Source organism: Phyllobates terribilis, unplaced genomic scaffold, assembly GCF_046119375.1.
Source record: "Phyllobates terribilis strain yellow unplaced genomic scaffold, ASM4611937v1 Scaffold_47__1_contigs__length_9908305, whole genome shotgun sequence".
In the NCBI taxonomy this organism is placed as follows: Eukaryota; Metazoa; Chordata; class Amphibia; order Anura; family Dendrobatidae; genus Phyllobates; species Phyllobates terribilis.
Genome location: NW_027362807.1, coordinates 7,665,156 through 7,690,932, shown reverse-complemented (window position 1 = coordinate 7,690,932; position 25,777 = coordinate 7,665,156). Strand labels below are relative to the sequence as shown.

The 25,777-nt window shown below is 41.5% G+C and overlaps 1 protein-coding gene across 1 annotated transcript; it reads left to right on the top strand.

The window, feature by feature from the left end:
• Window positions 1–559: 559 nt before the first annotated feature.
• On the top strand, window positions 560–23,468 carry LOC141191553 (uncharacterized). Its single transcript, XM_073661456.1, has 13 exons — window positions 560–716; window positions 5,791–5,872; window positions 6,002–6,181; window positions 6,256–6,379; window positions 6,463–6,560; window positions 6,759–6,849; window positions 11,726–11,874; window positions 13,191–13,274; window positions 13,404–13,583; window positions 13,667–13,790; window positions 13,874–13,971; window positions 14,170–14,260; window positions 17,481–23,468. The coding sequence occupies exons 1-13, from the start codon at window positions 685–687 to the stop codon at window positions 18,962–18,964; spliced, it is 2,817 nt and encodes a 938-aa protein (XP_073517557.1). The 5' UTR covers window positions 560–684; the 3' UTR covers window positions 18,965–23,468.
• The last annotated feature ends 2,309 nt before the right edge of the window (window positions 23,469–25,777 follow it).

Here is a 25,777-nt window from a genome sequence, read left to right as displayed (position 1 = left end):
ACTAGATAGATAGATGATAGATAGATAATAGATAGATAATAGATAGATAATAGATAGATGATAGATAATAGATGATAGATAATAAATAGATGATAGATAATAGATAGATAGATGATAGATAATACATAGATGATAGATAGATAATAGATAGATGATAGATAGATAATAGATAGATGATAGATAGATAATAGATGATTAATAGATGATAGATAGATAGATAATAGATAAGGGACTCCGGTGTCTTCCTCATGGACTGGTGACACCTAAGATGTCTGACAGCAGCTCGCTGGTAACATCATTATTTATCTTCGTCAGACATTAAAGGCTTCAGAACTCCAGGATCATCTTGTTTCCCCCTGAGAACAATCTGTAATTATCTGAAAACTGGGGGGACACAGACCCCACCCATAATCCAGCACAGCAGAGTCCTGCACCCACTGAGCCCCTGATCATGTGACCCCTGACTCCTCCCCTCCTGTGACCTCATCACAGGTCCTGTGCGCACGGAACAGCCATATATGTGGTGGCGACTCTGCAGGTGGAGGTATGTGGAGATTCCCCATTACTCTCTATCGGGATATTCCTCTCCCTTCTATATCGCCTCCATGCTCCACAGCGCTGTACACACATTATTATCACCGTTGAGCTTGAGGAAGCGAGAGGAGAAGGAGGAGGATATGGCTGATGGACACTCCGGGACTCTGGACAGCAGAGAGGTGACGTCTGAGCCAGAGAGGTAGATCTGGGTGTCATCAGCGTACAGATGGTGCTGAAAGCCATGGGGATTTATGAGCTGTCCCAAGCCAAGGGTACAGATGGAGAAGAGTAGGGGTCCTAGGACAGAGCCTTGTGGGACTCCAACAGAGAGGGGATGGGGTGAGGAGGTAGTGTGGGAGTGGGAGACGCTGAATGTGCGGCTGGAAAGGTATGAGTCGATCCAGGATGGGGCGAGGTCTTTTGACACCAAAAGAAGAGAGGATATGCAGTAGGAAGCAGTGGTCAACTGTGTCGCAGGCAGAGGACAGGTCTAGAAGGAGGAGTATGGAGAATTGTCTGTTAGCTTTGGCTGTAAGCAGATCATTAGTAATTTTGGTCAGGGCAGTTTCAGTGGAATGGTGGGGGCTGAAGCCGGATTGTAGGCTGTTGAAGAGCAAGTTAGATGAGAGATGGGGAGAAAGTTTAGCGTGAACATGTTGCAGCGATATGGGGTGATAGCTTGACATAGCGGTCGGGTCGAGGGATGGCTTTTTGAGGGCAGGCGTGATTGTGGCATGTTAGAAAGCAGAAAGGAAGGTACCAGAAGTTATTGATAGGTTGAAGAGGTGGGTTAGGGATGGGACAAGTGGGATAGTGAGGTTGGGGAGGATGTGGGATGGAATGGGGTCGAGTGCACAAGTGGTGAGGTGTGATTTGGAGAGGAGGAAAGTAAGCTGTCCTTCAATGATGTTGGAGAGGGAGGTAATAGGAAAAGGGAATTGGTCTGGTACACAAAGGGGTTGTGGTGGGGGGAAAATAAAGACTTGCCTTAATTGGTAGATCTTTTTTTTTGAAGTGTGTGGCAAAATCCTCAGCATGATGTGGCCATCTCATCATTATTCCTGTCTGTCCTCAGGCTAAGGCTCATTACAACTTTGAACATCACAATGTGCCCTGGACCAACAGCAGAGAGTAGTATCATTGAAGAGGTTTCCCCTTTCAGTGTTCTGTACACAATCTACGAGCCTGTGTAACAAATACTATAATCAGCATTACTCACCTTCCCCTGCTCCAGTGCCGGCTCTCTGCTGCTGCTCGGGTCTTCTTTATAGGTTGCAGTGGTGATGTCATGTCTTTAGCGTGTGTGACAACCGCAGCCAATCACTGAGCTCAACGGTTCATACTGAATAAATTGGCATCAGTTCTGAGATCAGTGGTTGACTGCAGCGGTCTAATGCGCTACAGGTATGATGTCACCGGGGCTGAAAATGTAGTATCTAACAATTTTTTCGTGTCGCCATTTTCTGAGACCTGTAACTATTTTCATTCTTCCATCGATGGCCCGGTTTCAATGATTATTTCTTGTTTTCTTTGTTTTTGCTGATACAATTTTGGAGGAAATATGACATTTTAATAGCTTTTTATTACATTTTTATGTGGAATTGAAGTGATCAAAAAACATTATTCCTAGTGTTTCAATTTATACGACATGGGAAAAAATATTTCAAAATGTTATTAATTCAGGCAGTTCAGTACATGGCAATACCGAATAATTTTTTCAATGTATTACATTTTGCTATTTACTTTGGGGGGAGGGGAATGATATAAACATTTATTGTTTGTGTGTTTTTTAATATTTTGTCTTTTTCATATATATATTTTTCATTACTCTCCTTAGTTGTCCTGCCCATTTGTCCCCACTTCCACATAGTGCTATAACCATCTATAGTGCCCTATAAAGTAATAGCCCCCCTCTCATTGCCATATGCAGTAATGATCCTCATCTTTGTTAGCCCCCATAGTTTTAGTGCCCCACACCACTGATAGGGTCATTCTTCTCTTTTGCTGTAATCTACAGGATATGGTTGTAATCATTTATTTTTTGTAACACCTGAGCATGCACTACACACTGCTAGGTGCCACCATACCAGTGTTTCTTTTTGTATTACCATAAAAAAAACAGTGCACCCCTAATACACATTAACATAACTGAGAGATTTAAACTTGCTTATAACATATCATAATCACAATGGAGACAAGCTTCAGATTATTGCCCAACTATTTTCACTTTTTGGCTTTGTCAAGGTGAGATGTGGAATCCACGATCTATGGATTGAGGGATGATTCCTGAACATTGCACCCATAGCTTGTAGCAGTTGAGAATAAAAAATAGTTTTCTTGATCACTTTGAAACATACACTGTGTGCGCATTTATTAGGCCAGTGAAAATTTTGACCATATGATCATTTTTCTGCAAATTTTACAAATGCAAGCTATATAAACATTTGTTATTGGATGAAGTACTGTATTTTTCGGACTATAAGACACACCTTTTTTCCTCCAAAATTTTGGAGATAAGTCGGAGGTGCGTCTTAAAGTTCGATATACATAAATACTGTAGCTGTGAGGGAAGCGACAGTGACAGTGGCGAAGTAGTGGGGCACAGGAGGCAGCAGCCGCCTGCTGCAGCCTACACTGTGGCCGCTACTAAAGAAAATGAATATTCACTGCTCCCCACGCCCAGTGAATATCCCATGGGTGTGGTGAATATTATTGGACTTTGATAGCGGGCATGTTGACAGCTGAGCACAGCAGGAGCCGTGCTACGGCTACAGCGTGCGCGCTATTAGGGAGAATGAAGGTCACTGCTCCCCACGCACGCAGTCCCAGCGTGGGGAGCAGTGACTTTTCCGGCACAGAGCGGAATACAGCGCTGGAAGAGAGAGGAGGTGAGTATGATTGTTTATTTTTTTCTGTGCAGCGTGATGGAGATCAGGGGGTGCCAAGCATACCAGGATGAGGGGGCCATACATACAGGGATGAAGTGGGCCATGCATGCAAGGATAAAGGGGGCCATGCACACAGGGATGAGGCATAAGGGGGGCCATGCATACAGGGATGAGGCATGAGAGGGGCCATACATACAGAGATGAAGAGGTCCATACATACAGGGATGAAGGCGGCCGTACACACAGGGATGAAGAGTGCCATACATACCAGGAAGAGGAATGAAGGTACCATACATACGAAGAAGAGGGATGAAGGTGCCATACATGCCAGGATGGGTGTGAGGGGGGCCATACATACCAGAATGAAGGGTGCCATACATACCAGGAAGAGGGGTCCATACATATCAGGATGGGGATGAGGGCCACATATAACAGAGAAAAGGGGGCCATATATACCAGGATGGGGCATATTAACAGAATTGGGGGACAATAACAGTGTCAGCAGTAGACCCCCTCCCCCTTAACAGGGCATCATGACCACATTTTTGGCTTAAATTTTTTTTTCTATTTTCCTCCTCTAAAACCTAGGTGCATCTTATGGTCTGGTGCGTCTTATAGTCCAAAAAATAAAGTAGATCAGGTGATGTGTATTTGTGTAATGAGGGGTGTGTGGCCTATGGATATTGACACCCTTTATCAGGGGGGGGGGAATTATTGGACAGCTTCTTGTCCTCAGACAAAATGGGCCAAAAAGAGTTTTAACTGACTCTAAAAAAGTCAAAAATGGTTAAAAGTCTTACAGAGGGATGCAGCACTCCTTAAATTGCTCAGATATTGGGGAGTGACCACAGAAGCTTCAAAAGTCTACAGGGTTGAAAAAAAATATACAGAATAACATTAACTGCAAAAGATTTCAGAAGACTCAAACGTGAAGCGACCAGGAAGATATTATCCTCCAGTGCTGTCGTATTCCAGAATTGCAGCCTCCCTGGAGGCCCAGAAGAACTAGGTGTTCAGTGCTCAGAGACAAGGCCGAGGCTGAATATCAATCTCCACCAACAAGACACAAGTGCAAACATCAAGACTTAACCAAAAGAAAGCTGAAGACAGATTTTTTTTAAAGGTTTTATGGACTGATGAGAGTGACTCTCGATGGAGCAGACGGATGGGCTCGTGGCTGAATCATTAATGGGCACAGACCTATACTTCAACTCAGACGCCAGCGAGATGGAGTTGGGCAATGCTATGGGCTGGTATTATTACAGATGAGCTAGTTGGACTTTTTTTAATTGAATATGGACTCAAAATCAAATCCCAAACCTACTGCAAGTTTTTAGATGACGCTTTCTTTAAACAGAGGTACAGAAAAAATCTGCATCTTTAAAAAAAAACAGCAGGATTGTTCTGCGGGAGAATGCTCAATCGCAGCATCGAAGTCTTCACTGCTCAGTACCCGGAAAGGCCTTAAAGATGAAAGAGTAATGACATGACCTTTTCCTCACTGGATCTAAACCTTCCGGAGAACTTTTGAGCTTTTCTTAAACTCGAGATTTATGGTGAAGGAGAACAGTCCCCTCTTTGCTAAGTGTCGGGGGCTGTGCCTGGTGCTGCCCACAAAGATGATCGTCAACAGATTAAGAAACTAATGGATTCTATGGATGGATGGCTTATCACTGGTGTTGATAAGAATGGTGGCTATATTGGTCACTGATAAATTTTTGTTAAATGTCAGAAATGTATTTTTGGACATTGAGATGTTTGGTTCTTATTCTCAATATACCAGATGAAAATAAACAGTTAAGATGGAAAATTTACATTTTTCATATAGTTGCATAATAATTCTGGACACAGAGATATTCTCCTAAAACAACACCTCACTTTTACTTTCTTAAATATTCAGGTTTCAGGTTTATTACTCTTTGGATTGACCAACAGCATTGGAGATGTTAAATAATAAATGTAATCATCAAAAATACAAATTGTCTAATGTGCACACAGTGTAGAGTAGATGGTGGAGATAGAAGACGTCTTCTTTCCAGAACTTATCATGGAGTGGTGAGATGTATATAAATAAACCATTAACATATTTTATTGGCTGTACAAAGACTGCTGTTTCTTTATATTGTTAAATTACCTGAATTATTTTATAACTTCCATAATCCCAACTGATAGCACATAGGTATCTCTGTATGACCTCAAGATGTATGAAGTGCTCTACCACATTATTGCTTTATACCGGCATCACAATGCTATTCATGTTTTTTATTACACAGAATTTTATATATTTTACACCAACTCATCTTCAATCCACTCAGATTCCCACAGTATGAGATACTAATAGTTTATCTATATAATTTTCCTATAGAAGAATGGATAGAGACAGAAAGAAGATAGTGGAGAGGATATTACACCTCACCCTAGAGATCCTCTTCCGGCTTACTGGAGAGGTGAGAGATTCTGATGACGTCACATTACATCATTCTTATCTATGGGAATAACAGATGGACAGAACTGGAGAGGTGAGGACTCTGGAAATGTCTGGAGTGAGATTTATTAATGTGTCTCTACATAACCAGGATTACATAGTAGTGAAGAAGACCTCTAGTGAGCGCTGTCAGGACCATATGTCTGAGGGATGGAGAAGACCCCTGAGCCCAATCACAGGACCTCCATCTCACCCCCTGATACATGAGGACATCAATGACCAGAAGATCCTAGAACTCACCTGCAAGATGATTGAGCTGCTGACTGGAGAGGTGACACTGCTGGGACATTATACAATAACGTTATGGAGGGATCGGGGGGATGACGGTATCATTGTATGTGTCAGGTTCCTATAAGGTGTCAGGATGTCACTGTCTATTTCTCCATGGAGGAGTGGGAGTATTTAGAAGGACACAAAGATCTGTACAAGGACGTCATGATGGAGGTTCCCCAGCCCCTCACATCTCCAGGTAATAGACAGGACTAAATACACACGGCCTATAATTATCTGTATGTAAAGAATGAATTCAGTCCCTGTATGTGTTTCCTCCAGATCTATCCAGTAAGAGGACAACACCAGAGAGATGTCCCCGTCCTCTTCTTCCACAGGACTGTAAACAAGAAGATCCCAATGTTCCTCAGGATCATCAGGTAGATGGAGAGAAGGTGTCATGAGATCTCCCCTATGATGTGTAGACGGCTGTGAAGGTCTTGTGTTCAGTCTTGTTTTATCCACCAGTATTATGTGTTTTATACTTGTGTAATGAGAATGGTGGAGATGGCAGGATTAGAGCCGATCATAGATGTGATTTCTCCATCTGTCTGTGACTTTTATAATATTTGTTTCAGGGTGAAGATCTGACCCATATTGATACTACAGAGACATATGTGAGGGGTGATGAGCGGTGTAAAGAGGAGATTCCTACATATGACTACCCAGGTGAGTAGTAACCACTAAATGCAGAGAAGTCACAGATTCTTCTCAGTCACCGGCTGTGGCTGCTTTATCGCTGGTGTAGTCCGGTCGTATCACAATTGTGTGATCACAATTTCACCTCTAGATCACAACATTTTCCTCCATCCAAAAATGTTCACATTACTTTGTGTAATTGTGAAAGCCCTTTTCTATAGAACTTACAACCTGGAGGATCCACCTACCCCCCTGGGATTAGGAGACGTAACCTGCCCAGATCTGTAAACTATAAAGTCAAATGACAGTGTACGTAGAATGTGCTGACAAGTGAGAAAATCACTTGAAGAATAATATTATGATGGGTCTGTAAGAGAAAGCGGAGGGTAATGATGCTGTTGGCTTCCTAGAACCCTGATATCTTATTGGATGAATCTACCTTCTCTCCCTTCTGTTCTGCTGAAGGTGCTCATATGGTCCCTACAAGACCAGGTCCAGTCTTTCTGGCCAAACTTCACATTTATGATCTACAACATTAAATGTGTAGTGAGGCCAAGTGTGAATTTCTGTACAATAACAACAGAGTTTCCCTTTATCCTGAGTTTACAATTTCTTTTCAAACCAACTAACTTCAAACAGGATTGTGATAAACTATACAGAAAACATTACACCTGTGCCATGATATATCTCTAAGCTGTGCGTGGCTGATGGCTATAATATACATTTATTCATCTGCAGGAGATGTGTTGGCTCGAGCCCTGGTTTCATGGATTCACTCCACGTCATAAATTCCATTATGTTTTCAATCCTAAAGAATTCAGATTACCGCACAATCTCTCCTGAAATGGGGGCGCTAATACTTTCTCTACTCTTCTGCCCAGGACTCATAGTAGCTCCAATGCTCCATCATAAATGAGTGCAACTCCGGTTTAGGTTTGAAGTTCTCTCCCCTGATACATACATTGTTGTTGAGGATGTAACATATCTTTTATTCTGTATTTTTTTCCAGGTTCATTCTGTATAATACCTTTATTGTGATGGGATCGGCCTGACTCACTTATTTGACTCTGTAACTCTCTGGTAGTCTTTAAAAGGTCTCCATTACCTCTTCCCAATGCCCAAGGTCTAAATTTAAGGCACCTCATCTCTGCACTATTTATAAAAAGTTCTCTTTCAATGTCTAATATTTCATCTTGAAACTCATCTCACAGAAAATATTGGCCTTTATCATTGTTTAGACCTCAGAGAGGTTTCACCACTAGTTACTAATTTTTTACTGATGAAGACTTTTTGAAGAGTTTGATCATTTCAGTAGATGTGTTCTTGTCTATAGTCACAGTTTTTGACTACAGTAGTTAGTGCCCAAAATACTCTGATTTAACCCCTTCCTGCAGCCAGTTTTGTGTTCCTAATTAGGCCCCATTTTTTAAATCTGACGTGTGTCACTTTATGTGGTGATAACTTTGTAATTCTTCACAAAGGATAATAGGAAACAAATGGACCTTACAAATTATTTTCTAACGTCTCTTGAATCCTACAATCCCCTATATACGGTTGTATACTACTGTCTGGGCACATGGCAGGTTAAGAAGGGAAGAAGCGACATTTAGCTATTTGAATCCAGATCTTGCTAGAGTAGTTTGCAGACACAATATATTGGGGGCGCTGTTCATGGTCACCTGGAAGATCAAAAGATGGTCACCACGAACAGGCTTGGCGCTATATACTCCAGATCCCAGGGATTGCCTTTCTCATCACCCTTTAACGTCAAGACGAACAGACAGGTAACCAGGTCATAAGCAGGAGGGCAGAGAAAGTACAAAATCAGAAGACACAAGAGTAGTCAGTAAACGGGCCGAGGTCACAACAGGAAGCAAATACACAAGCCGGGAGCTGAGTACAGAGGACTGAACCAGAGGAGAACAAGGCTGTATCTGGCAGCTTCCGGCAATATGCTTCCAGCTTTAGTAGGGTGTGGTGCTCTCCCAAGTGGCTGAAGCAGGAAGCAGATTACTCCAGCTGGACAGCACACACACCCATACTGCCAGACTGGATGGTACTACTGGTCCCAGCAACCCTAATCTTAGTGACTGGACAGAACCTGCGTCGCCCAGAGCTTCTGGTTCTGACGTCTCCTCCATCACCAGCGCCGCCTGCAGGATGAATAAGGCGGCTCCTGGTGACAGAAGCAGACGTCGCAGGAGCAGATCCCAGAGGAGATGGGACCCACCATTTGCGGAAGCCCTAATATAACAAAATGGTAGAAAACCAGAGCAGTAGAAATCCCCATAAAGTGACACTATTTTGGAAATTATAACCCTCAGTGAATTAATCTATAGGAGTAGTGACTATTTTGACTCCACAGTCACTTTCCAGAAATTAGCACGCAGTGGATGTTGGAGAGTGAAAATTGCAAATATGCCATTTTATTACCCAACATATAGTGCCCTTGATTGTGCTTCAGGAGACACACACCGTAAATTAAGTGGGTTCTTCTCACTATAGTAATGCCAAATACATGGATGCTAAATGTGGTTTGGGCGCACTGCAAGGCTCAGAAACGAGGGGGCGATCTGACTTTGGGAGAGCGGATATTGCTGGATTGGTTTATGGAAGTGACGCGCCCCCTGGGCCGTGGGGTACTAGGTAGCCGTCCTGGTCGATGCTGGGGGAGGTCACAGTGGCGGTGACCCGGTCCGTGACTCAGGGCGGTCAATTAAAGGGGAAAAGTAAAAGGGGAATAAAGTTTTTAGAGATAATGTTCGTGACGCCACCTGTGGTATGCGGCTATATGGCCCGCCACTGCGGTGCAGATCCTCTGGAGCTGATGGTGATGCAGCAGAGTTGGTTCAGCTCTCCACAGGCAGAGATTAGCTCCAGGGCAGTAGATGGGTATTTTATGAGGTAGATGTTTGTTGGTGCAGTGTAGTGCAGGGCTGGTGATGGCGCAGTAATTATTCAAGGACACAGTGGGGTGCAGTCTTCAGATTTTACTCACAGTTGTTAAGTTCCTCAGGTTGCACTTTCCAGATTATAACCGCCCACATCGTCCTGTGTCCTCCGGGGTAGTGATCCAGCAAACTCTCAGGTATTTCAGGAGCACTTGCACGGGACCCCGTTCTATGTACCTTTCCCAGTTGTCTCACTGAGCTGGTTCTCACTATCCTGTCCTGCGCCTCACAATCAGTGTCCCAAGCCAGTAGCCTCGGGTCTTGTCGGGTGACGTGCAGTCCCCTGGACCCTATGCGGCCACCTTTTCGGCGATGTAATTGTGGTTGTTGGCTGCAGCACCTTGAAAATGCAGCAGCCTCCGGTTATCTAGCTGAGCCTGGTTGTTCTCCACTAGTTTAGGGGCCCGTCCCCTCTCTGCTGCCTGATCCCTCCACGTCCATATAGATTCAGGCGCCCGGGTGGCTTCCGCACTCGCTGTGCCCCTGGGATCCCCTCACTTCCTCTTGGAGCCCTCCTCACCGCTCCTCTATTCTCTTCAGTCTCTCCTCTTGGGCCTCTCAGACTGGGCCCTGCTCCTTTCTCCACTCCTCTGAGCCGAGCTCCTGCTCCCAACTCTCTCTCCTCCGAATTGGACTGACTGAACTCCTAGATGGTTCCCCTTCTTCTTATACTCCTTCTGTCGGTGCTCCCTTGATCTACTTCCTTTTCCCATACCCACTACATGGTTCCACCCTCTAGCTAGGGACCAGGGACTGTGCTCTCCCTTAGGAGCAATCTCGCCCTTCCCTACTGAAGTGGAGTGTATTGGATGCGAGTGTGTGGGTCCCGGGTAGTACTCCCTCCTTACCTGAGAGTGGGGTACCACACCACTGGGTGAGATGCAGTACCTCTGTGGCAACTGAACCTGCAGGGGCGCCACAGAAGCCATGTTGATTCTCAAGACCCTTTGAGAATCTAATAATGTGGAATTTTTATTGGTATCATTTTTGCCTACTGTAAGAGGGCCGCCGGACATGTCCTTGAGGGAAGATATGTGTCGCTGAAGTTGGCAGCTTCAGTGATGTGAAACCGGGAAAGCATGCTCCAGCACACATAGTGCTGATAGTTTTAATAGGGCGTATCAGGGCTGTTTTTTTCGAGCAGTCATAAGAGATGGGGGGCGATTGGCTGCTCACATATCTCCACCCCAGGGCGTGTGTATAAAATGGAGACCAAGTGTCTCATTCAGTGTCTGTGGCTGGAGGTGTGGAGACCTCCAGTGTTTGAGGGTAAAAAGACACTGACCGTGAGCGGGTGAACCCGCCATATTGGATGGACTGTTTCCTTTCCGTTTTGTTACACTGTGCCGGACAAGGTTTTCTTTTGCTTACTTCTGGAAGTGCGGTTTATGCAGCATAATAAACCTGCCTTGGACATTTTTAAAGAGACAGTGTCCTGTGTCTACCTCTAACGTGGCTAAGTGAGTACCGAACCCTACACTACATAACATTGTTTGATGGCTTCTTATTCCATATTTTGGAGGCAGAATGAACAGTTGGACACCATGCTCTACTGGTTCCTCCTATGAGGTTTTCTATTAGACTGTGAACGGTCATTCTGTCAATAACTTCCCAGTTCTACAGACATTTTAAGTACAATTAACACAAGAATCCCATAGACAAATAAATAAAGATTGCATACCACTTCTAAATCAATCTAAGAACAAACACATCCCTGGGCTACATGCTAATCCAGGAAAATGAAGAAATATATGCTCAAGTTTAAATATTCCTCTATTTTTTAGATTTGTGTCTAATAAAATTGATTTTTAAACTTGAGCATATATCTCTTCATTTCCCCGGATTAGCATGTAGCCCAGGGATGTGTGTGTTTAGACATTTTAAGTAGAAATGTTCAAAAATTTAAATTTCAAGGATATTTTATTCAAAATTAATAATTGTTTTTTTCTTGGCAGATGACTGTACCAGGAGATCAGAGGGACTGGAGAGTTTTAAATCTGATGATCTTGAGATCCCACAGGATACAATTGAAGTGAATATCATTACTCCAGATATACCATCATCCCTTCACAGCAAAGATCTGTCATCTGATCCTTTGAAACAGGTCCTGTCTTCTGATTCATTACCGACTACTAAGGAAAATCAAAATAAAATAAGCATTAATAAACGAACTGCTCCTAAAGCAAAGAAATCATTTTCACGTTCAGAAAATGGAAATAGTTTTACCCTCAAAGTCTATTCTTAAACATCAAAAAATACACACAGCGGACAATAGATTTTTTTGTTCCAAATGTGGAAAATATTTTAACCAGAAATCAGTTTTTGTTGATCACCAGAGAACCCACACAGGGGAGAAGCCTTTTTCATGTTCAGAATGTGGGAAATGTTTTAACCAGAAAGCGCATCTTGATATCCACCAGAGAATTCACACAGGGGAAAAGCCTTTTTCATGTTCAGAATGTGGGAAATGTTCTAACCAGAAATCAGCTTTGGTTAACCACCAGAGAACCAACATAGGGGAGAAGCCCTTTTCCTGTTCAGAATGTGGGAAATGTTTTAATCGTAAAATGATTCTTGAAAGTCACAAGAGAACTCACACAGGGGAGAAGCCCTTTTCCTGTTCAGAATGTGGGAAATATTTTAATCGTAAAATGATTCTTGATGGTCACTAGAGAACCCACACAGGGGAGAAGCCCTTTTCCTGTTCAGAATGTGGGAAATGTTTTAATCATAGAATGATTCTTGAACGTCACAAGAGAACCCACACAGGGATGAAGCCCTTTTCCTGTTCAGAATGTGGGAAAGGTTTTACAAGGAAATCAGGTTTGATTAAGCACCAGAGAACCCACACAGGGGAGAAGCCCTTTTCCTGTTCAGAACGTGGGAAATGTTTTAATCGTAAAATGATTCTTGATAGTCACGAGAACCCACACAGGGGAGAAGCCCTTTTCCTGTTCAGAATGTAGGAAATGTTTTAATCATAGAATGATTCTTGAAAGTCACATGAGAACCCACACAGGGGAGAAGCCCTTTTCATGCTCACAATGTGGGAAATATTTTAATCGTAAAATGATTCTTGATAGTCACAAGAGAACCCACACAGGGGAGGAGCCCTTTTCCTGTTCAGAATGTGGGAAAGGTTTTAATCGTAAAATGATTCTTGATAGTCACAAGAGAACTCACACAGGGGAGAAGCCTTATTCCTATTCTTTTTTTTTTTTTTTTTAATCCAATAAATTTTTATCGAGATTTTTTCATTAGTTTTTTTTTTTTAGAAAACAAGAAACCAGTTCATACAATAATAAAGTAACATACCATAGGGATGACATACATTCATCTCTCCTGTATATCCTTTCAGCTTGCCCATTACCATCTGATACAATATGAGATACTAATAATTTATCTATATAATTTTCCTAGAGAAGAATGGATAGAGACAGAAAGAAGATGGCGGAAAGGATATTACACCTCACCCTAGAAATCCTCTTCAGGCTTACTGGAGAGGTGAGAGATTCTGATGACATCACATTACATCATTCTTATCTATGGGAATAACAGATGGACAGAACTGGAGAGGTGAGGACTCTGGAAATCTCTGTAGTGAGATTTATTAACGTGTCTCTCCATAACCAGGATTACACAGTAGTGAAGAAGACCTCTAGTGAGCGCTGTCAGGACCCTATGTCTGAGGGATGGGGAAGACCCCTGAGCTCAATCACAGGGCCTCCACCACACCCCCTGATACATGAGGACATCAATGACCAGAAGATCCTAGATCTCACCTACAAGATGATTGAGCTGCTGACTGGAGAGGTGACACTGCTGGGAATGCTGGGACATTATACAGTAATGCTATGAAGGGATCGGGGGGATGACGGTATCATTGTATGTGTCAGGTTCCTATAAGGTGTCAGGATGTCACTGTCTATTTCTCCATGGAGGAGTGGGAGTATTTAGAAGGACACAAAGATCTGTACAGGGACTTCATGATGGAGGTTCCCCAGCCCCTCACATCACCAGGTAATAGACAGGACTGAATACACACGGCCTATAATTATCTGTATGTAAAGAATGAATTCAGTCCCTGTATGTGTTTCCTCCAGATCTATCCAGTAAGAGGACAACACCAGAGAGATGTCCCCGTCCTCTTCTTCCACAGGACTGTAAACAAGAAGAGCCCAATGTTCCTCAGGATCATCAGGTAGATGGAGAGAAGGTGTCATGAGATCTCCCCTATGATGTGTAGACGGCTGTGATGGTCTTGTGTTCAGTCTTGTTTTATCCACCAGTATTATATGTTTTATACTTGTGTAATGAGGACGGTGGAGATGGCAGGATAAGAGCTGATCATAGATGTGACTTCTCCATCTGTCTGTGACTTCTACAATATTTGTTTCAGGGTGAAGATCTGACCCATATTGATACTACAGAGGCATATGTGAGGGGTGATGAGTGGTGTAAAGAGGAGATTCCTACATATGACTACCCAGGTGAGTAGTGACCACTAAATGCAGAGAAGTCACAGATTCTTCCCAGTCACCGGCTGTGGCTGCTTTATCAGTGGTGTAGTCCGGTTGTATCATAATTGTGTGATCACCATTTTACCTCTAGACCACAACATTTTCCTCCATCCAAAAATGTTCACATTAATTTGTGTGATTGTGAAAGACCTTTTCTGTAGAACTTACAACCTGGAGGATCCACCTACCCCCTGGGATTAGATGATCCTGACCGTTACCTACCCAGATCTGTAAACTACAAAACCAAATGACAACGTACGTAGAATGTGCTGACAAGTGAGAAACTCAGTTGAAGAGAAAGCGGAGGGTAATGATGCTGTTGGCTTCCTAGATCCCTGATATCTTATTGGATGAATCTACCTTCTCTCTCTTCTGTGCTGCTGAATGTGTTCATATGGTCCCTACAAGACCAGGTCCAGTCTCCCTGACCTAACTTAACTTTTATGATTGAAAATATTAAATGTGCAGTGAGGTCAAGTGTGAATTTCTGTACAATAACAACAGAGTTTCCCTTTATCCTGACTTTTCTATTTCTTTTCAAACCAAGTAACTTCAAACAGGATTGTGATAAACTATACAGAAAACATTACTCCTGTGCCATGATATATCTCTAAGCTGTGCGTGGCTGATGGCTGTAATATACATTTATTCACGCCTGCAGGAGATGTGTTGGCTCCAGCCCTGGTTTCATGGATTCACTCAACGTCATAAATTCCATTATTTTTCAATCCTAAGGAATTCAGATTACTGCACAATCTCTCCTGAAATGGGGGCATTAATACTTTCTCTATTCTTCTGCTCAGGAGTCATAGTAGCTCCAATGGTCCACCATAAATGAATGCCACTCCGGTTTAGATCTGAAGTTCTCTCCCCTGATACATATGTTGTTGTTGGGGATGTAACATATCTTTTATTCTGTATTTTTTTACAGGTTCATTTTGTATGATACCTTTATTGTGGTGGGATCGGCCTGACTCACTTATGTGACTCTGTAACTCCCTGGTAGTCTTTAAAAGAAGGTCTCCATTACGTCTTCCCAATGCCCAAGGTCTAAATTTAAGACACCTCATCTCTTCACTATTATAAAAAGTTCTCCTTCAATGTCTAATATTTCTTCTTGAAAGTCATCTGACAGAAAATATTGTCCCTTATGATAGTTTAGATTGTCAAGAGCCACCGAGCCACATACTCTAATTACCCCAGAGAGGTTTCACCACTAGTTACTCATTTATTACTGATGAAGACAATACTCTGATTTAACCTCTTCCCGCAGCCAGTATTGTGTTCCTAATTATGCCCCATTTTTGAAATCTGACGTGTGTCACTTTATGTGGTGATAACCTTGGAATTCTTCACAAAGGATAATAGGAAACAAATGGACCTTACAAATTATTTTCCAGCTTCTCTTGAGTCCGACAATCCCCTATATACGGTTGTACACTACTGTCTGGGCACATGGCAGGTTAAGAAGGGAAGGAGCAACATTTAGATATTTGAATGCAGATCTTGCTGGAATAGTTTGCGGACACAATGTATTGGGGGCGCTGTTCATGGTCACCTGGCAGCTCAAAAGATGGCTACCACGAACAAGCTTGGCGCTATATACTCCATTTTCTAGATCCCAGGGATCGTCTTGCTCATCACTTATTTAACCCCACTACATGGATTTGGACTTGCACAGAGACCCCTAGGCTTGGGCCACTGTGTTACCTGCTGTTCTGTGGTGAGAGATGGCAAGAAGAATAGTCAGGTAGTTGGGTCAGAACCATGGAGGTCAGAGAAAATACAAAATCAGAAGACACAAGAGTAGTCAGTAAACGGGCCGAGGTCACAACAGATACAAAAACACACCAGTCGGGAGCTGAGCACAGAGGACTGAACCAGAGGAGAACAAGGCTGTATCTGGCAGCTTCTGGCAATATGCTTCCAGCTTTAGTAGGGTGTGGTGCTTTCCAAATGGCTGAAGCAGGGAGCAGATTACTCCAGCTGGACAGCACACACACCCATACTGCCAGACTGGATGGTACTACAGGTCACAGGCATCCAAATCCTAATGGTTGGATAGAGCCTGCCCCGCCCAGAGCTTCTGGCTCATATGTCTCCTCCATCACCAGCACCCCCTGCAGGATGAATAATGCGGCTCCTGGTGACAGAAGCCGACGTCGCAGGAGCAGATCCCAGAGGAGATGGGATGCACCATTTACAGAAGCCCTAATATGACAAAATGTCAGAAAACCAGGGCAGTAGAAATCCCCATAAAGTGACTTCATTTTGGAAATTATAACCCTCAGTGAATGAATCTATAGGAGTTTTGATTATTTTGACTCAATAAGCACTTTCTGAAAATTAGCACGCAGTGGATGTTGGAGAGTAAAAATTGCACATTGGCCATTTTTTACCAAACACATAGTGCCCAGATTGTGCTCCAGGAGACACACACCGTAAATTACGTGGGTTCTTCTCACTATAGTAATGCCAAATACATGGATGCCAAATGTTGTTTGGGCGCAGAAGCGAGTGGGGGATTTGACTTCGAAAGAGCGGATTTTGCTGGATTGGTTTATGGAAGCCATGTTGATTCTAAAGAGCCTTTGAGAATCTAATAATGTGGAATCCTCTGTTTGACTTGAGTGGGGACTTGTTTTTTGTGAGATGAGTAGAAGTTTTTATTGGTATTATTTTTGCCTACATAACATTTTTTGATGGCTTCTTATTCCATATTTTGGAGGCAGAATGAACAGTTGGACACCACGCTCTACTGGTTCATCCTATGAGGTTTTCTATTAGACTGTGAACTGTCATTCTGTCAATAACTTCCCATTTCTACAGACATTTTAAGTACAATTAACACAAGAATCCCACTGAAAAATACCACTTCTAAATCAATCTAAACAAACACATCCCTGGGCTACATGCTAATCCAGGGAAATGAAGAGATATATGCGCAAGTTTAAAAATCAATTTTATTAGACACAAATCTAAAAAATAGAGGAATATTTAAAATCCTCTATTTTTTAGATTTGTGTCTAATAAAATAGATTTTTAAACTTGCGCATATATCTCTTCATTTCCCTGGATTAGCATGTAGCCCAGGGATCTGATTGTTTAGACATTTTAAGTAGAAATGTTAAAAAATATAAATTTCAAGGATATTTTATTAAAAATTAATAATTGTTTTTTTTCTTGGCAGATGACTGTACCGGGAGATCAGAGGGACAAGAGATTTTTAAATTGGATGATCTTGAGATCCCACAGGATACAATTGAAGTGAATGCCATTACTTCTTCTATGAAACAGGTCCTATCTTCTGATTCATTACCGACTACTAAGGAAAATCAAAATAAAATAAGCATTAAAAAACAAACTGCTCCTAAAGCAAAGAAGTCATTTTCACATTCAGAAAATGGAAATAGTTTTACTCTCGAAAAGTCTATTCTTAAACATCAAAAAATACACAAAGCGGACAATAGATTTTTTTGTTCCAAATATGGAAAATGTTTTAACCAGAAATCAGTTTTTGTTAATCACCAGAGAAGTCACACAGGGGAGAAGCCTTATTCATGTTCAGAATGTGGGAAATGTTTTAACCGGAAATCAGATCTTGTTCGTCACCAGAGAACTCACACAGGGGAGAAGCCTTTTTCATGTTCAGAATGTGGGAAATGTTTTAACCGGAAAGCGCATCTTGATAGCCACCAAAAAGTACACACAGGGGAGAAGCCTTTTTCATGTTCAGAATGTGGGAAATGTTGTAACCAGAAATCAGATCTTGTTCGTCACCAGAAAACTCACACAGGGGAGAAGCCTTTTTTATGTTCAGAATGTGGGAAATGTTTTAACCAGAAAATACATCTTAATAAACACCAGAGAACCCACACAGGGGAGAAGCCTTTTTCCTGTTCAGAATGTGGGAAATGTTTTTACCAGAAAACAAATCTTGTTAATCACCAGAGAACTCACACAGGGGAGAAGCCTTTTTCATGTTCAGAATGTGGGAAATGTTGTAATCAGAAATCAGATCTTGTTCGTCACCAGAGAACTCACACAGGGGAGAAGCCTTTTTCATGTTCAGAATGTGGGAAATGTTTTAACCGGAAAGCGCATCTTGATAGCCACCAAAAAATACACACTGGGGAGAAGCCTTTTTCATGTTCAGAATGTGGGAAATGTTGTAACCAGAAATCAGATCTTGTTCGTCACCAGAAAACTCACACAGGGGAGAAGCCTTTTTTATGTTCAGAATGTGGGAAATGTTTTAGCCAGAAAATACATCTTAATAAACACCAGAGAACCCACACAGGGGAGAAGCCTTTTTCCTGTTCAGAATGTGGGAAATGTTTTAACCGGAAAGCGCATCTTGATAGCCACCAAAAAATACACACAGGGGAGAAGCCTTTTTCATGTTCAGAATGTGGGAAATGTTTTAACCGGAAAGCGCATCTTGATAGCCACCAAAAAATACACACAGGGGAGAAGCCTTTTTCATGTTCAGAATGTGGGAAATTTTATAACCAGAAATCAGATCTTGTTCGTCACCAGAGAACTCACACAGGGGAGAAGCCTTTTTCCTGTTCAGAATGTGGGAAATGTTTTAACCGGAAAGCGCATCTTGATAGCCACAAAAAAATACACACAGGGGAGAAGCCTTTTTCTTGTTCAGAATGTGGGAAATGATTTAACCAGAAATCAAATCTTGTTAATCACCAAAGAACTCACACAGGGGAGAAGCCTTTTTCTTGTTCAGAATGTGGGAAATGATTTAACCAGAAATCAAATCTTGTTAATCACCAAAGAACTCACACAGGGGAGAAGCCTTTTTCATGTTTAGAATGTGGGAAATGTTTTAATCGTAAAATGATTCTTGATAGTCACGAGAACCCACACAGGGGAGAAGCCTTTTTCGTGATCTTTTTTTTTAAATCCAATTCACTTCTGAGATTTTTTTCACTAGTTTTTTTTTTTGACAAAGCAATAAACCAGTACATACAATAATCAAATAACATACCATAGGATGACATACATGCATCTCTCCTATATATCCTTTCAGCTTGCCGATTACCGTCTGATAACTTGCAGTTACTATATCTTACAATTAACATTCCACATTCTTGAAATCTCTTTTATAACCATAATATTGTAATAAACATTATAATCCTATACACATATAGGTGTGCTATATTACCCATACCACATGTTAAGGAATTCCAATACACATTACAATGAAACATTAGACCTCACCAATACCCCCCTTCTCCCATAAGTCATTGTCTCTCCAACAATAACCCCTTGATGGCATTCCAGGTGTATCCGACCATAAGCCCCATATTTTCTCAAATGTATTCATTCAGTTTTGTTTTTTATATACCCCTTTTTCTAATCTGATAATATTATTTATCCTATTTTTGAGTTCACTCATTTCTGGAGGTGAGGGGTTAATCCATTTGGATGCAATATGTTTCCTAGCTTGAAATAAAATATGTGAAATCCTAATGAAATTGGGTCAAATTCCATATCATCCTCTAATATACCTAATAGGCATTTTTGGGGTCTGGTTGAATATCTATTTTATACACCCTCTTTATAATAGACAGAACTCCTTTCCAGTATTTACCTATCTCCCGGCATTCCCATAGCGTATGTAATAGGCCCGCAGCATCCATGTTACATCCTGGACATTCAGCAGCAGTCCGGTATCCTATGTTACATAGGAATCTAGGCGTCTTATATTTCCTGTGTATTAATATGATCTGGGAAAATCTCTGCGCCTCATTTACAGATAATTGGGGTACCAGTTCTAATACCGCTCTCCATTGATCCTCAGTAGTGATGAGTGAGTATGTTCTATTAACCCTTTCGCCGAGTATGCTCGGGCCGAGCTCCGAGTATTTACAGCTGCTCGGTGATATGGTTGAATCGCTCCCGTGTGCATGATTATGGTAATCTGCACCACACATCGATTTTCTTTTTATACTTTTCCAGAAGAAGATATAGATTCAGTGCAATGTAATCCGGAGATCTTTTTGTTATACTTATACTCGGTATTAGAATTTCTCAACCGTTTGTGTTCGTGCATGTTCTAATATGCTCGAATTAGGGATATCATCAAATGGTAGAATAACCAACTTATCCCAATTAATGGACAGTCCTGACCATTCACCAAACTCTCCAATAATGTTCAGAATAGGATCAATAGACGTCTGGATATCACCTACAGTAGAAACCAGAAGTTTCCATACACTATATAAAAAGACACATCAGTGTGTTTCTCTCAATATCTGACATGAAATCAGATTAAGCCTTTCCCGATTCAGGTTAATTAGGATTACCATAATTTATAATATTTGCCAAATGCCAGAATAATGAGAGAGAGAATGTTATAAGGAATTTTTATAACTTACTGCAAAGTCAAAAGTTTATATACATTTCATTAGTATTTGGTGCCATTGCCCTTAAACTGAATGACTTGGGTCAAACGTTTGGGATATCCTTCCACAAGCTTCTCACAATAGTTGGTGGGAATTTGGGCCCATTCCTCCTGACAAAACTGCTGTAACTGATCCAGGTGTGTAGGTCGCCTTGCTCGCAGCCTTTTCAGCTCTGCCCATAAATTTTCAATAGGATTGAGATCAGGGCTTTGTGATGGCCACTCCAAATCATTGACTTTGTTATCCTTAAGCCACTTTGTTACCATTTTGGCAGTATGCTTTTGGTCATTGTCCATTTGGAAGACCCATTTCCGCCCAAACTTTATCTTCCTGGCTGGTGTCTTCAGATGTTGCTTCAGTATTGCCACATAATCTTCTTTTCTCATTATGCCATCTATTTTGTGAAGTGCACCAGTTCCTCCTGCAGCAAAACAAACCCACAACTTGATGCTGCCACCCCCGTGTTTCACAGTTGGGATGGTGTTCTTAGGCATCCAAGCTTCTCCCTTTTTCTTCCAAACGCAACAATGGTTATTATGCCCAAAAAGTTCAATTTTAATTTCATCAGACCACAGGACATGTCCCCAAAAATTAAGGTGTGTGTTCCTGTGTGCATTTGCAAACATTAATCTGCCTTCTTTATGTTTCTTTTGGAATAATGGCTTCTTCCTGGCAGAGTGGCCTTTCAGCCCATCTTGATACAGTACTCGTTTCATGGTGGATATTGACACAATCTTACCAGCTTCCGCCATCATCCGCTGCTGTTATACAGCTGTGACACATGAAGGGATTGCCTAACAAACAGGCAATCACTGCATATGTCACAGCTGTGTAACAGCCGCGACACATGCAGACGCGGCTGTTTCAACTGAAATGCCAAGCACGCTGAAACTACTCGGCGAGTACCCAAGTGCGCTCGTTTAAAGGGTTAAACAAGCATGCTCGCTCATCGCAAATGTCAGATATTGAGAAAAGTATGCATATGTGTCTTTTTATATAGTGTATGTAAACTTCTGGTTTCAACTGTGTATATATATATATATATATATATATCAGTAAATCGTCAGCATAGAGTGAAACTTGTTCATCTAAGTTACCATATTTACAGCCTACAATATCCGGACTAGCACTCAACATACAGGCCAAAGGTTCAATGGCCATCGCGAGAAGGAGGGGAGACAGGGGGCATCCCTGCCGCGTGCCCCTCCCCAACATGATTGAAGCATATAAGAGACCGTTATTTCTTATTTTAGTCTGAGGTCCAGAGTACAAAACCTGTATGTATGATAGGAATTTGGGACCCACCCCAAACCTTTTCAGAACCTCCCACAGGTATTTCCATTCTACGCCATCAAATGCTTTAGCCGCTTTGCGAGAAAGAAAGAATAGCTTTGTGTCCCATTATTACATCTGATTTATGAATATTCAAAAAGAGCCTTATAATAAATTCATTGCTGTTTGGCATAAAGCCTGATTGATCCTGATGAATAATCTCTGCAATAATGTGAAATAATCTAATTGTCAGGCCTTTGTAATAATTTTAGTGTCTACCGATAGAAGAGAAATGGGACGATATGACTCGGATGCAGCGAGTCTTTCCCTGGTTTTAAAAGGACCACCACAATTGCCTCATTCGTAGATTTTGGCATGTGACTCGATTCTAATGCTTCATTAAAAGTATCTAATAGTTTAGGAACTAGGAGAACCTTATATTTTTAAAAAAATTCACATAGCAGTCGATCAGAGCCGGTGCCTTTTCATTAGCAAGGGACTGTAATGCATCCTCAAGATCAGACATTGTCAGTGGGTTTCCTAGGAGCTACTTTCCTCTTTAAACTTTAGGTAATTTTATATCATCTTGAAACAATCCCAAGTTCGTCCTCATTACCTCTAAATCTTGATTCATAAATATTAGAATAGTAAGTATGAAAGGCATTTAGCACATTATTGTTTCCTGATGTGGTATCTCCATTTTCCATAATCAACTGAGTGACATAAGATGGACCCTCCTGTGATTTATCTACGGTAGAGAGAAGATGCCTCACACTTTCCGCCTGTTCAAAATATTTTTGCTTTGTAAAGAACTGCTTGTTTTCCGCCTTAGAGATAAGATGATCATGAAATAATCTCTGAGCTGCCTCTTACTCCCGGCCATTACCAGCTGATGGGTTTAGGGTGTATTGCACCTCAGCCTGTTGTACCCCATTTTGGAAATTTTGTGTGAATTCTTTAGTTTTAGCTTTGTATCTAATAATATCTCTTATAAGTGTTCCTCTAGCATAGGCCTTCATGGCCTCCCATAGTATTATTATTATTTTTTTAAAACATTTTATTGGTTTGATTGTAAAGATCATTCAAAACACATCCAAACATAAACACAAGAAAAAAATCAATCCAAATGGATCTTGCCATACGTTATGACATAGACCAATCCTTCCTTTCTAATTTGTTCTTATTCTCATCCTCCTTCCTTTCCCTGATCTACATGCTATTGATTATTAATCTTTGTCTAACCATTTCACACCTTTATGCAAGTTGGTTTCTCATTATGCTCTAATATCTATTACTTTTCCCAATAGATTCTTATGTATCAAACAATATTTGCAGAATCATCTGTTGGGTCTTGTAGTTTTTCTAGGGACCCTCTCAATGTCTCGGTGTGACACCAAACAGAGTTAACAAATGACGTTACAATATGTGATTTCTTCTTTATTACAGTGTTTTTCAATAAAACTTTTCCATTTAACAAATTATTTGCTCGTGAGTTTCTTATTTTTTTCTGCTTCTATTCTTTCTAGATATAATAGATTTAATTGTGAGATGAAATCCTGTAAAGTCGGGATTGAAGGTTCCAACCAGCAGCCTAGTAACATACGCTTTGCCAATAGAACCAAAACATAGAATAATGGGGGGATCTTAAACGGAGACCTTCCTTCTTTCGTTGTGTTTTAAAGTTCCACATTTCTTTAATGCAATCTAGAATAGCCCCCAGATGCATAATTCTGGATACAGCAAAAGCCCATGTAACAAGACCATAGAAAGGGTTTTACATTTAGGACAATAAGTAATTCTATCAGGTTTAAGGGGCGTTTTGGGGAGATCAAAGGCATATCTTGCTTTATGAATGATCTTAAATTGGGTTTCCCTCCACATCTTATTAGTTATTGCTTTACAGGTTTTTCCCCAACCTTCTCTTATCTTAACTCCAATGTCTTGATGATTAAATTATTCCTCCCAGTGTTTGAAAAAAAATTCAGGATTTACTCCCAACTAGAGATGAGCGTTGTTCGAATTGAACTGTTCGCCAATCTCAAATTCGAGCTGTTTTGGGCGGTGTTCGAGCCGTTCGACGAACCCGAACGATTTGAAAAAAATCCGGCTGTTCGAGGTTATGTTCGATAACTGTTCGAGCACCCAAATCATAACTGGATTTTTTTTCACAGTAATGCTGATAATCAATGTTAATACGCAATTTGAGTGTACAGTGGGGCGGGGGAGGGGCAGGGAATGGATCTCTGCAGAAATAATGAAGATCTCCATTTTTTTTTTCTCTTTCCCGCATTTACAGTGGGGAGGTGCAATCTTGTCAGCCTATCAGCAGCGCACACACGGAGCGAAGTGCTTTTTTTCACACAAGCAAAGGCATGTGTAATTGGCTGTGTATGTCACATGTCCTTGCCCTATAAGACCCAGCCATTTTCCCCATCGCCACCATTTTCTCACTGCTGCAGCTGAGTGTTAGACGGCACTGCTGCTGCTGTTAGCGCTATATTGTGTAACTGAATTGCAAGCGAATTTTCTCTTAAATAGACAGAAAGGTGTAGGGAGTAGGGACTAGTTTGTAATTGCAGCCCTTTTGAGGGCTAGGTTACAGCAGTTCCTAGCACTTTTTGTCAGGCAGGTCTGTTTTGGTGCTGTGCAAGTGTTTTTCACAGCATTTGGCTAAATCTAGCTAAGCAAATCCTTTTGGGCCTCTTGCACTGTGTGTTAGTCAGTGGAGTAGCCTATCTGTGTTGCAAGCTACACCACCTGTGTATGTAATACAAATTTTTTACTGCACCTAGCCAAGTAAAACCTTTTGGGCCTGTAGCAGTGTGTGGTACTCATTGTATTAGGCCATCTATACCAAGCTCCACCAGCTTTCAAATTACTAATAATATTTAGCTGCATCTTGCCTGTAAAATAATTTTGGGCATATTAGCAGTGTGTGGTACTCATTCTATTAGACCATCTATACCAAGCTCCACCAGCTTTCAAATTACTAATAATTTTTAGCTGCATCTTGCCTGTAAAATAATTTTGGGCATAGTAGCAGTGTGTGGTACTCATTGTATTAGGCCATCTATACCAAGCTCCACCAGCTTTGAAATTAATAATAATTTTTAGCTGCATCTAGCCCGGAAAATAATTTTGGGCATATTAGCAGTGTGTGGTACTCATTCTATTAGACCATCTATACTAATTTCCACCAGCTTTCAAATTACTAATAATATTTAGCTGCATCTTGCCTGTAAAATAATTTTGGGCATATTAGCAGTGTGTGGTACTCATTCTATTAGACCATCTATACCAAGCTCCACCAGCTTTCAAATTACTAATAATTTTTAGCTGCATCTTGCCTGTAAAATAATTTTGGGCATAGTAGCAGTGTGTGGTACTCATTGTATTAGGCCATCTATACCAAGCTCCACCAGCTTTGAAATTAATAATAATTTTTAGCTGCATCTAGCCCGGAAAATAATTTTTCTTCCCAATAGTGGTAGCAATAGAAATATGGGGCGCGCGCCTGGCTAACAAAAATATACGCTTCATAACAAAAAACACCAGCCTAGCGCACTGCATTAATAAGATGGCATCATCGTCTCTCCCAGTGCTAGGCCTACTATGCCGGCTAGCATTCCTGTGCCTAAAACACAATGTATGGGTCTGCACTAGCCACGATGCTGAGGGGTCTAAAGCTGCTGCTAACGCTTTATCACAATTCAATTGGCAGATTTTCATAGAGCTCCTCCCCAACGCCCACCCATAGGGCAATAGTTGCCCACCCTCCCTATGGGATCTA

What these genes read in the sequence shown, in the direction of transcription:
- LOC141191553 (XM_073661456.1), top strand. Translation starts at nt 685, where the DNA reads ATGGACACTCCGGGACTCTGGACAGCAGAGAG. An exon ending in GGACTCTGGACAGCAGAGAG is followed by an intron (nt 717 to 5,790) that starts GTGACGTCTGAG and finishes ATTTTCCTATAG; the next exon opens with AAGAATGGATAGAGACAGAA. An exon ending in TCCTACATATGACTACCCAG is followed by an intron (nt 14,261 to 17,480) that starts GTGAGTAGTGAC and finishes TTTTCTTGGCAG; the next exon opens with ATGACTGTACCGGGAGATCA.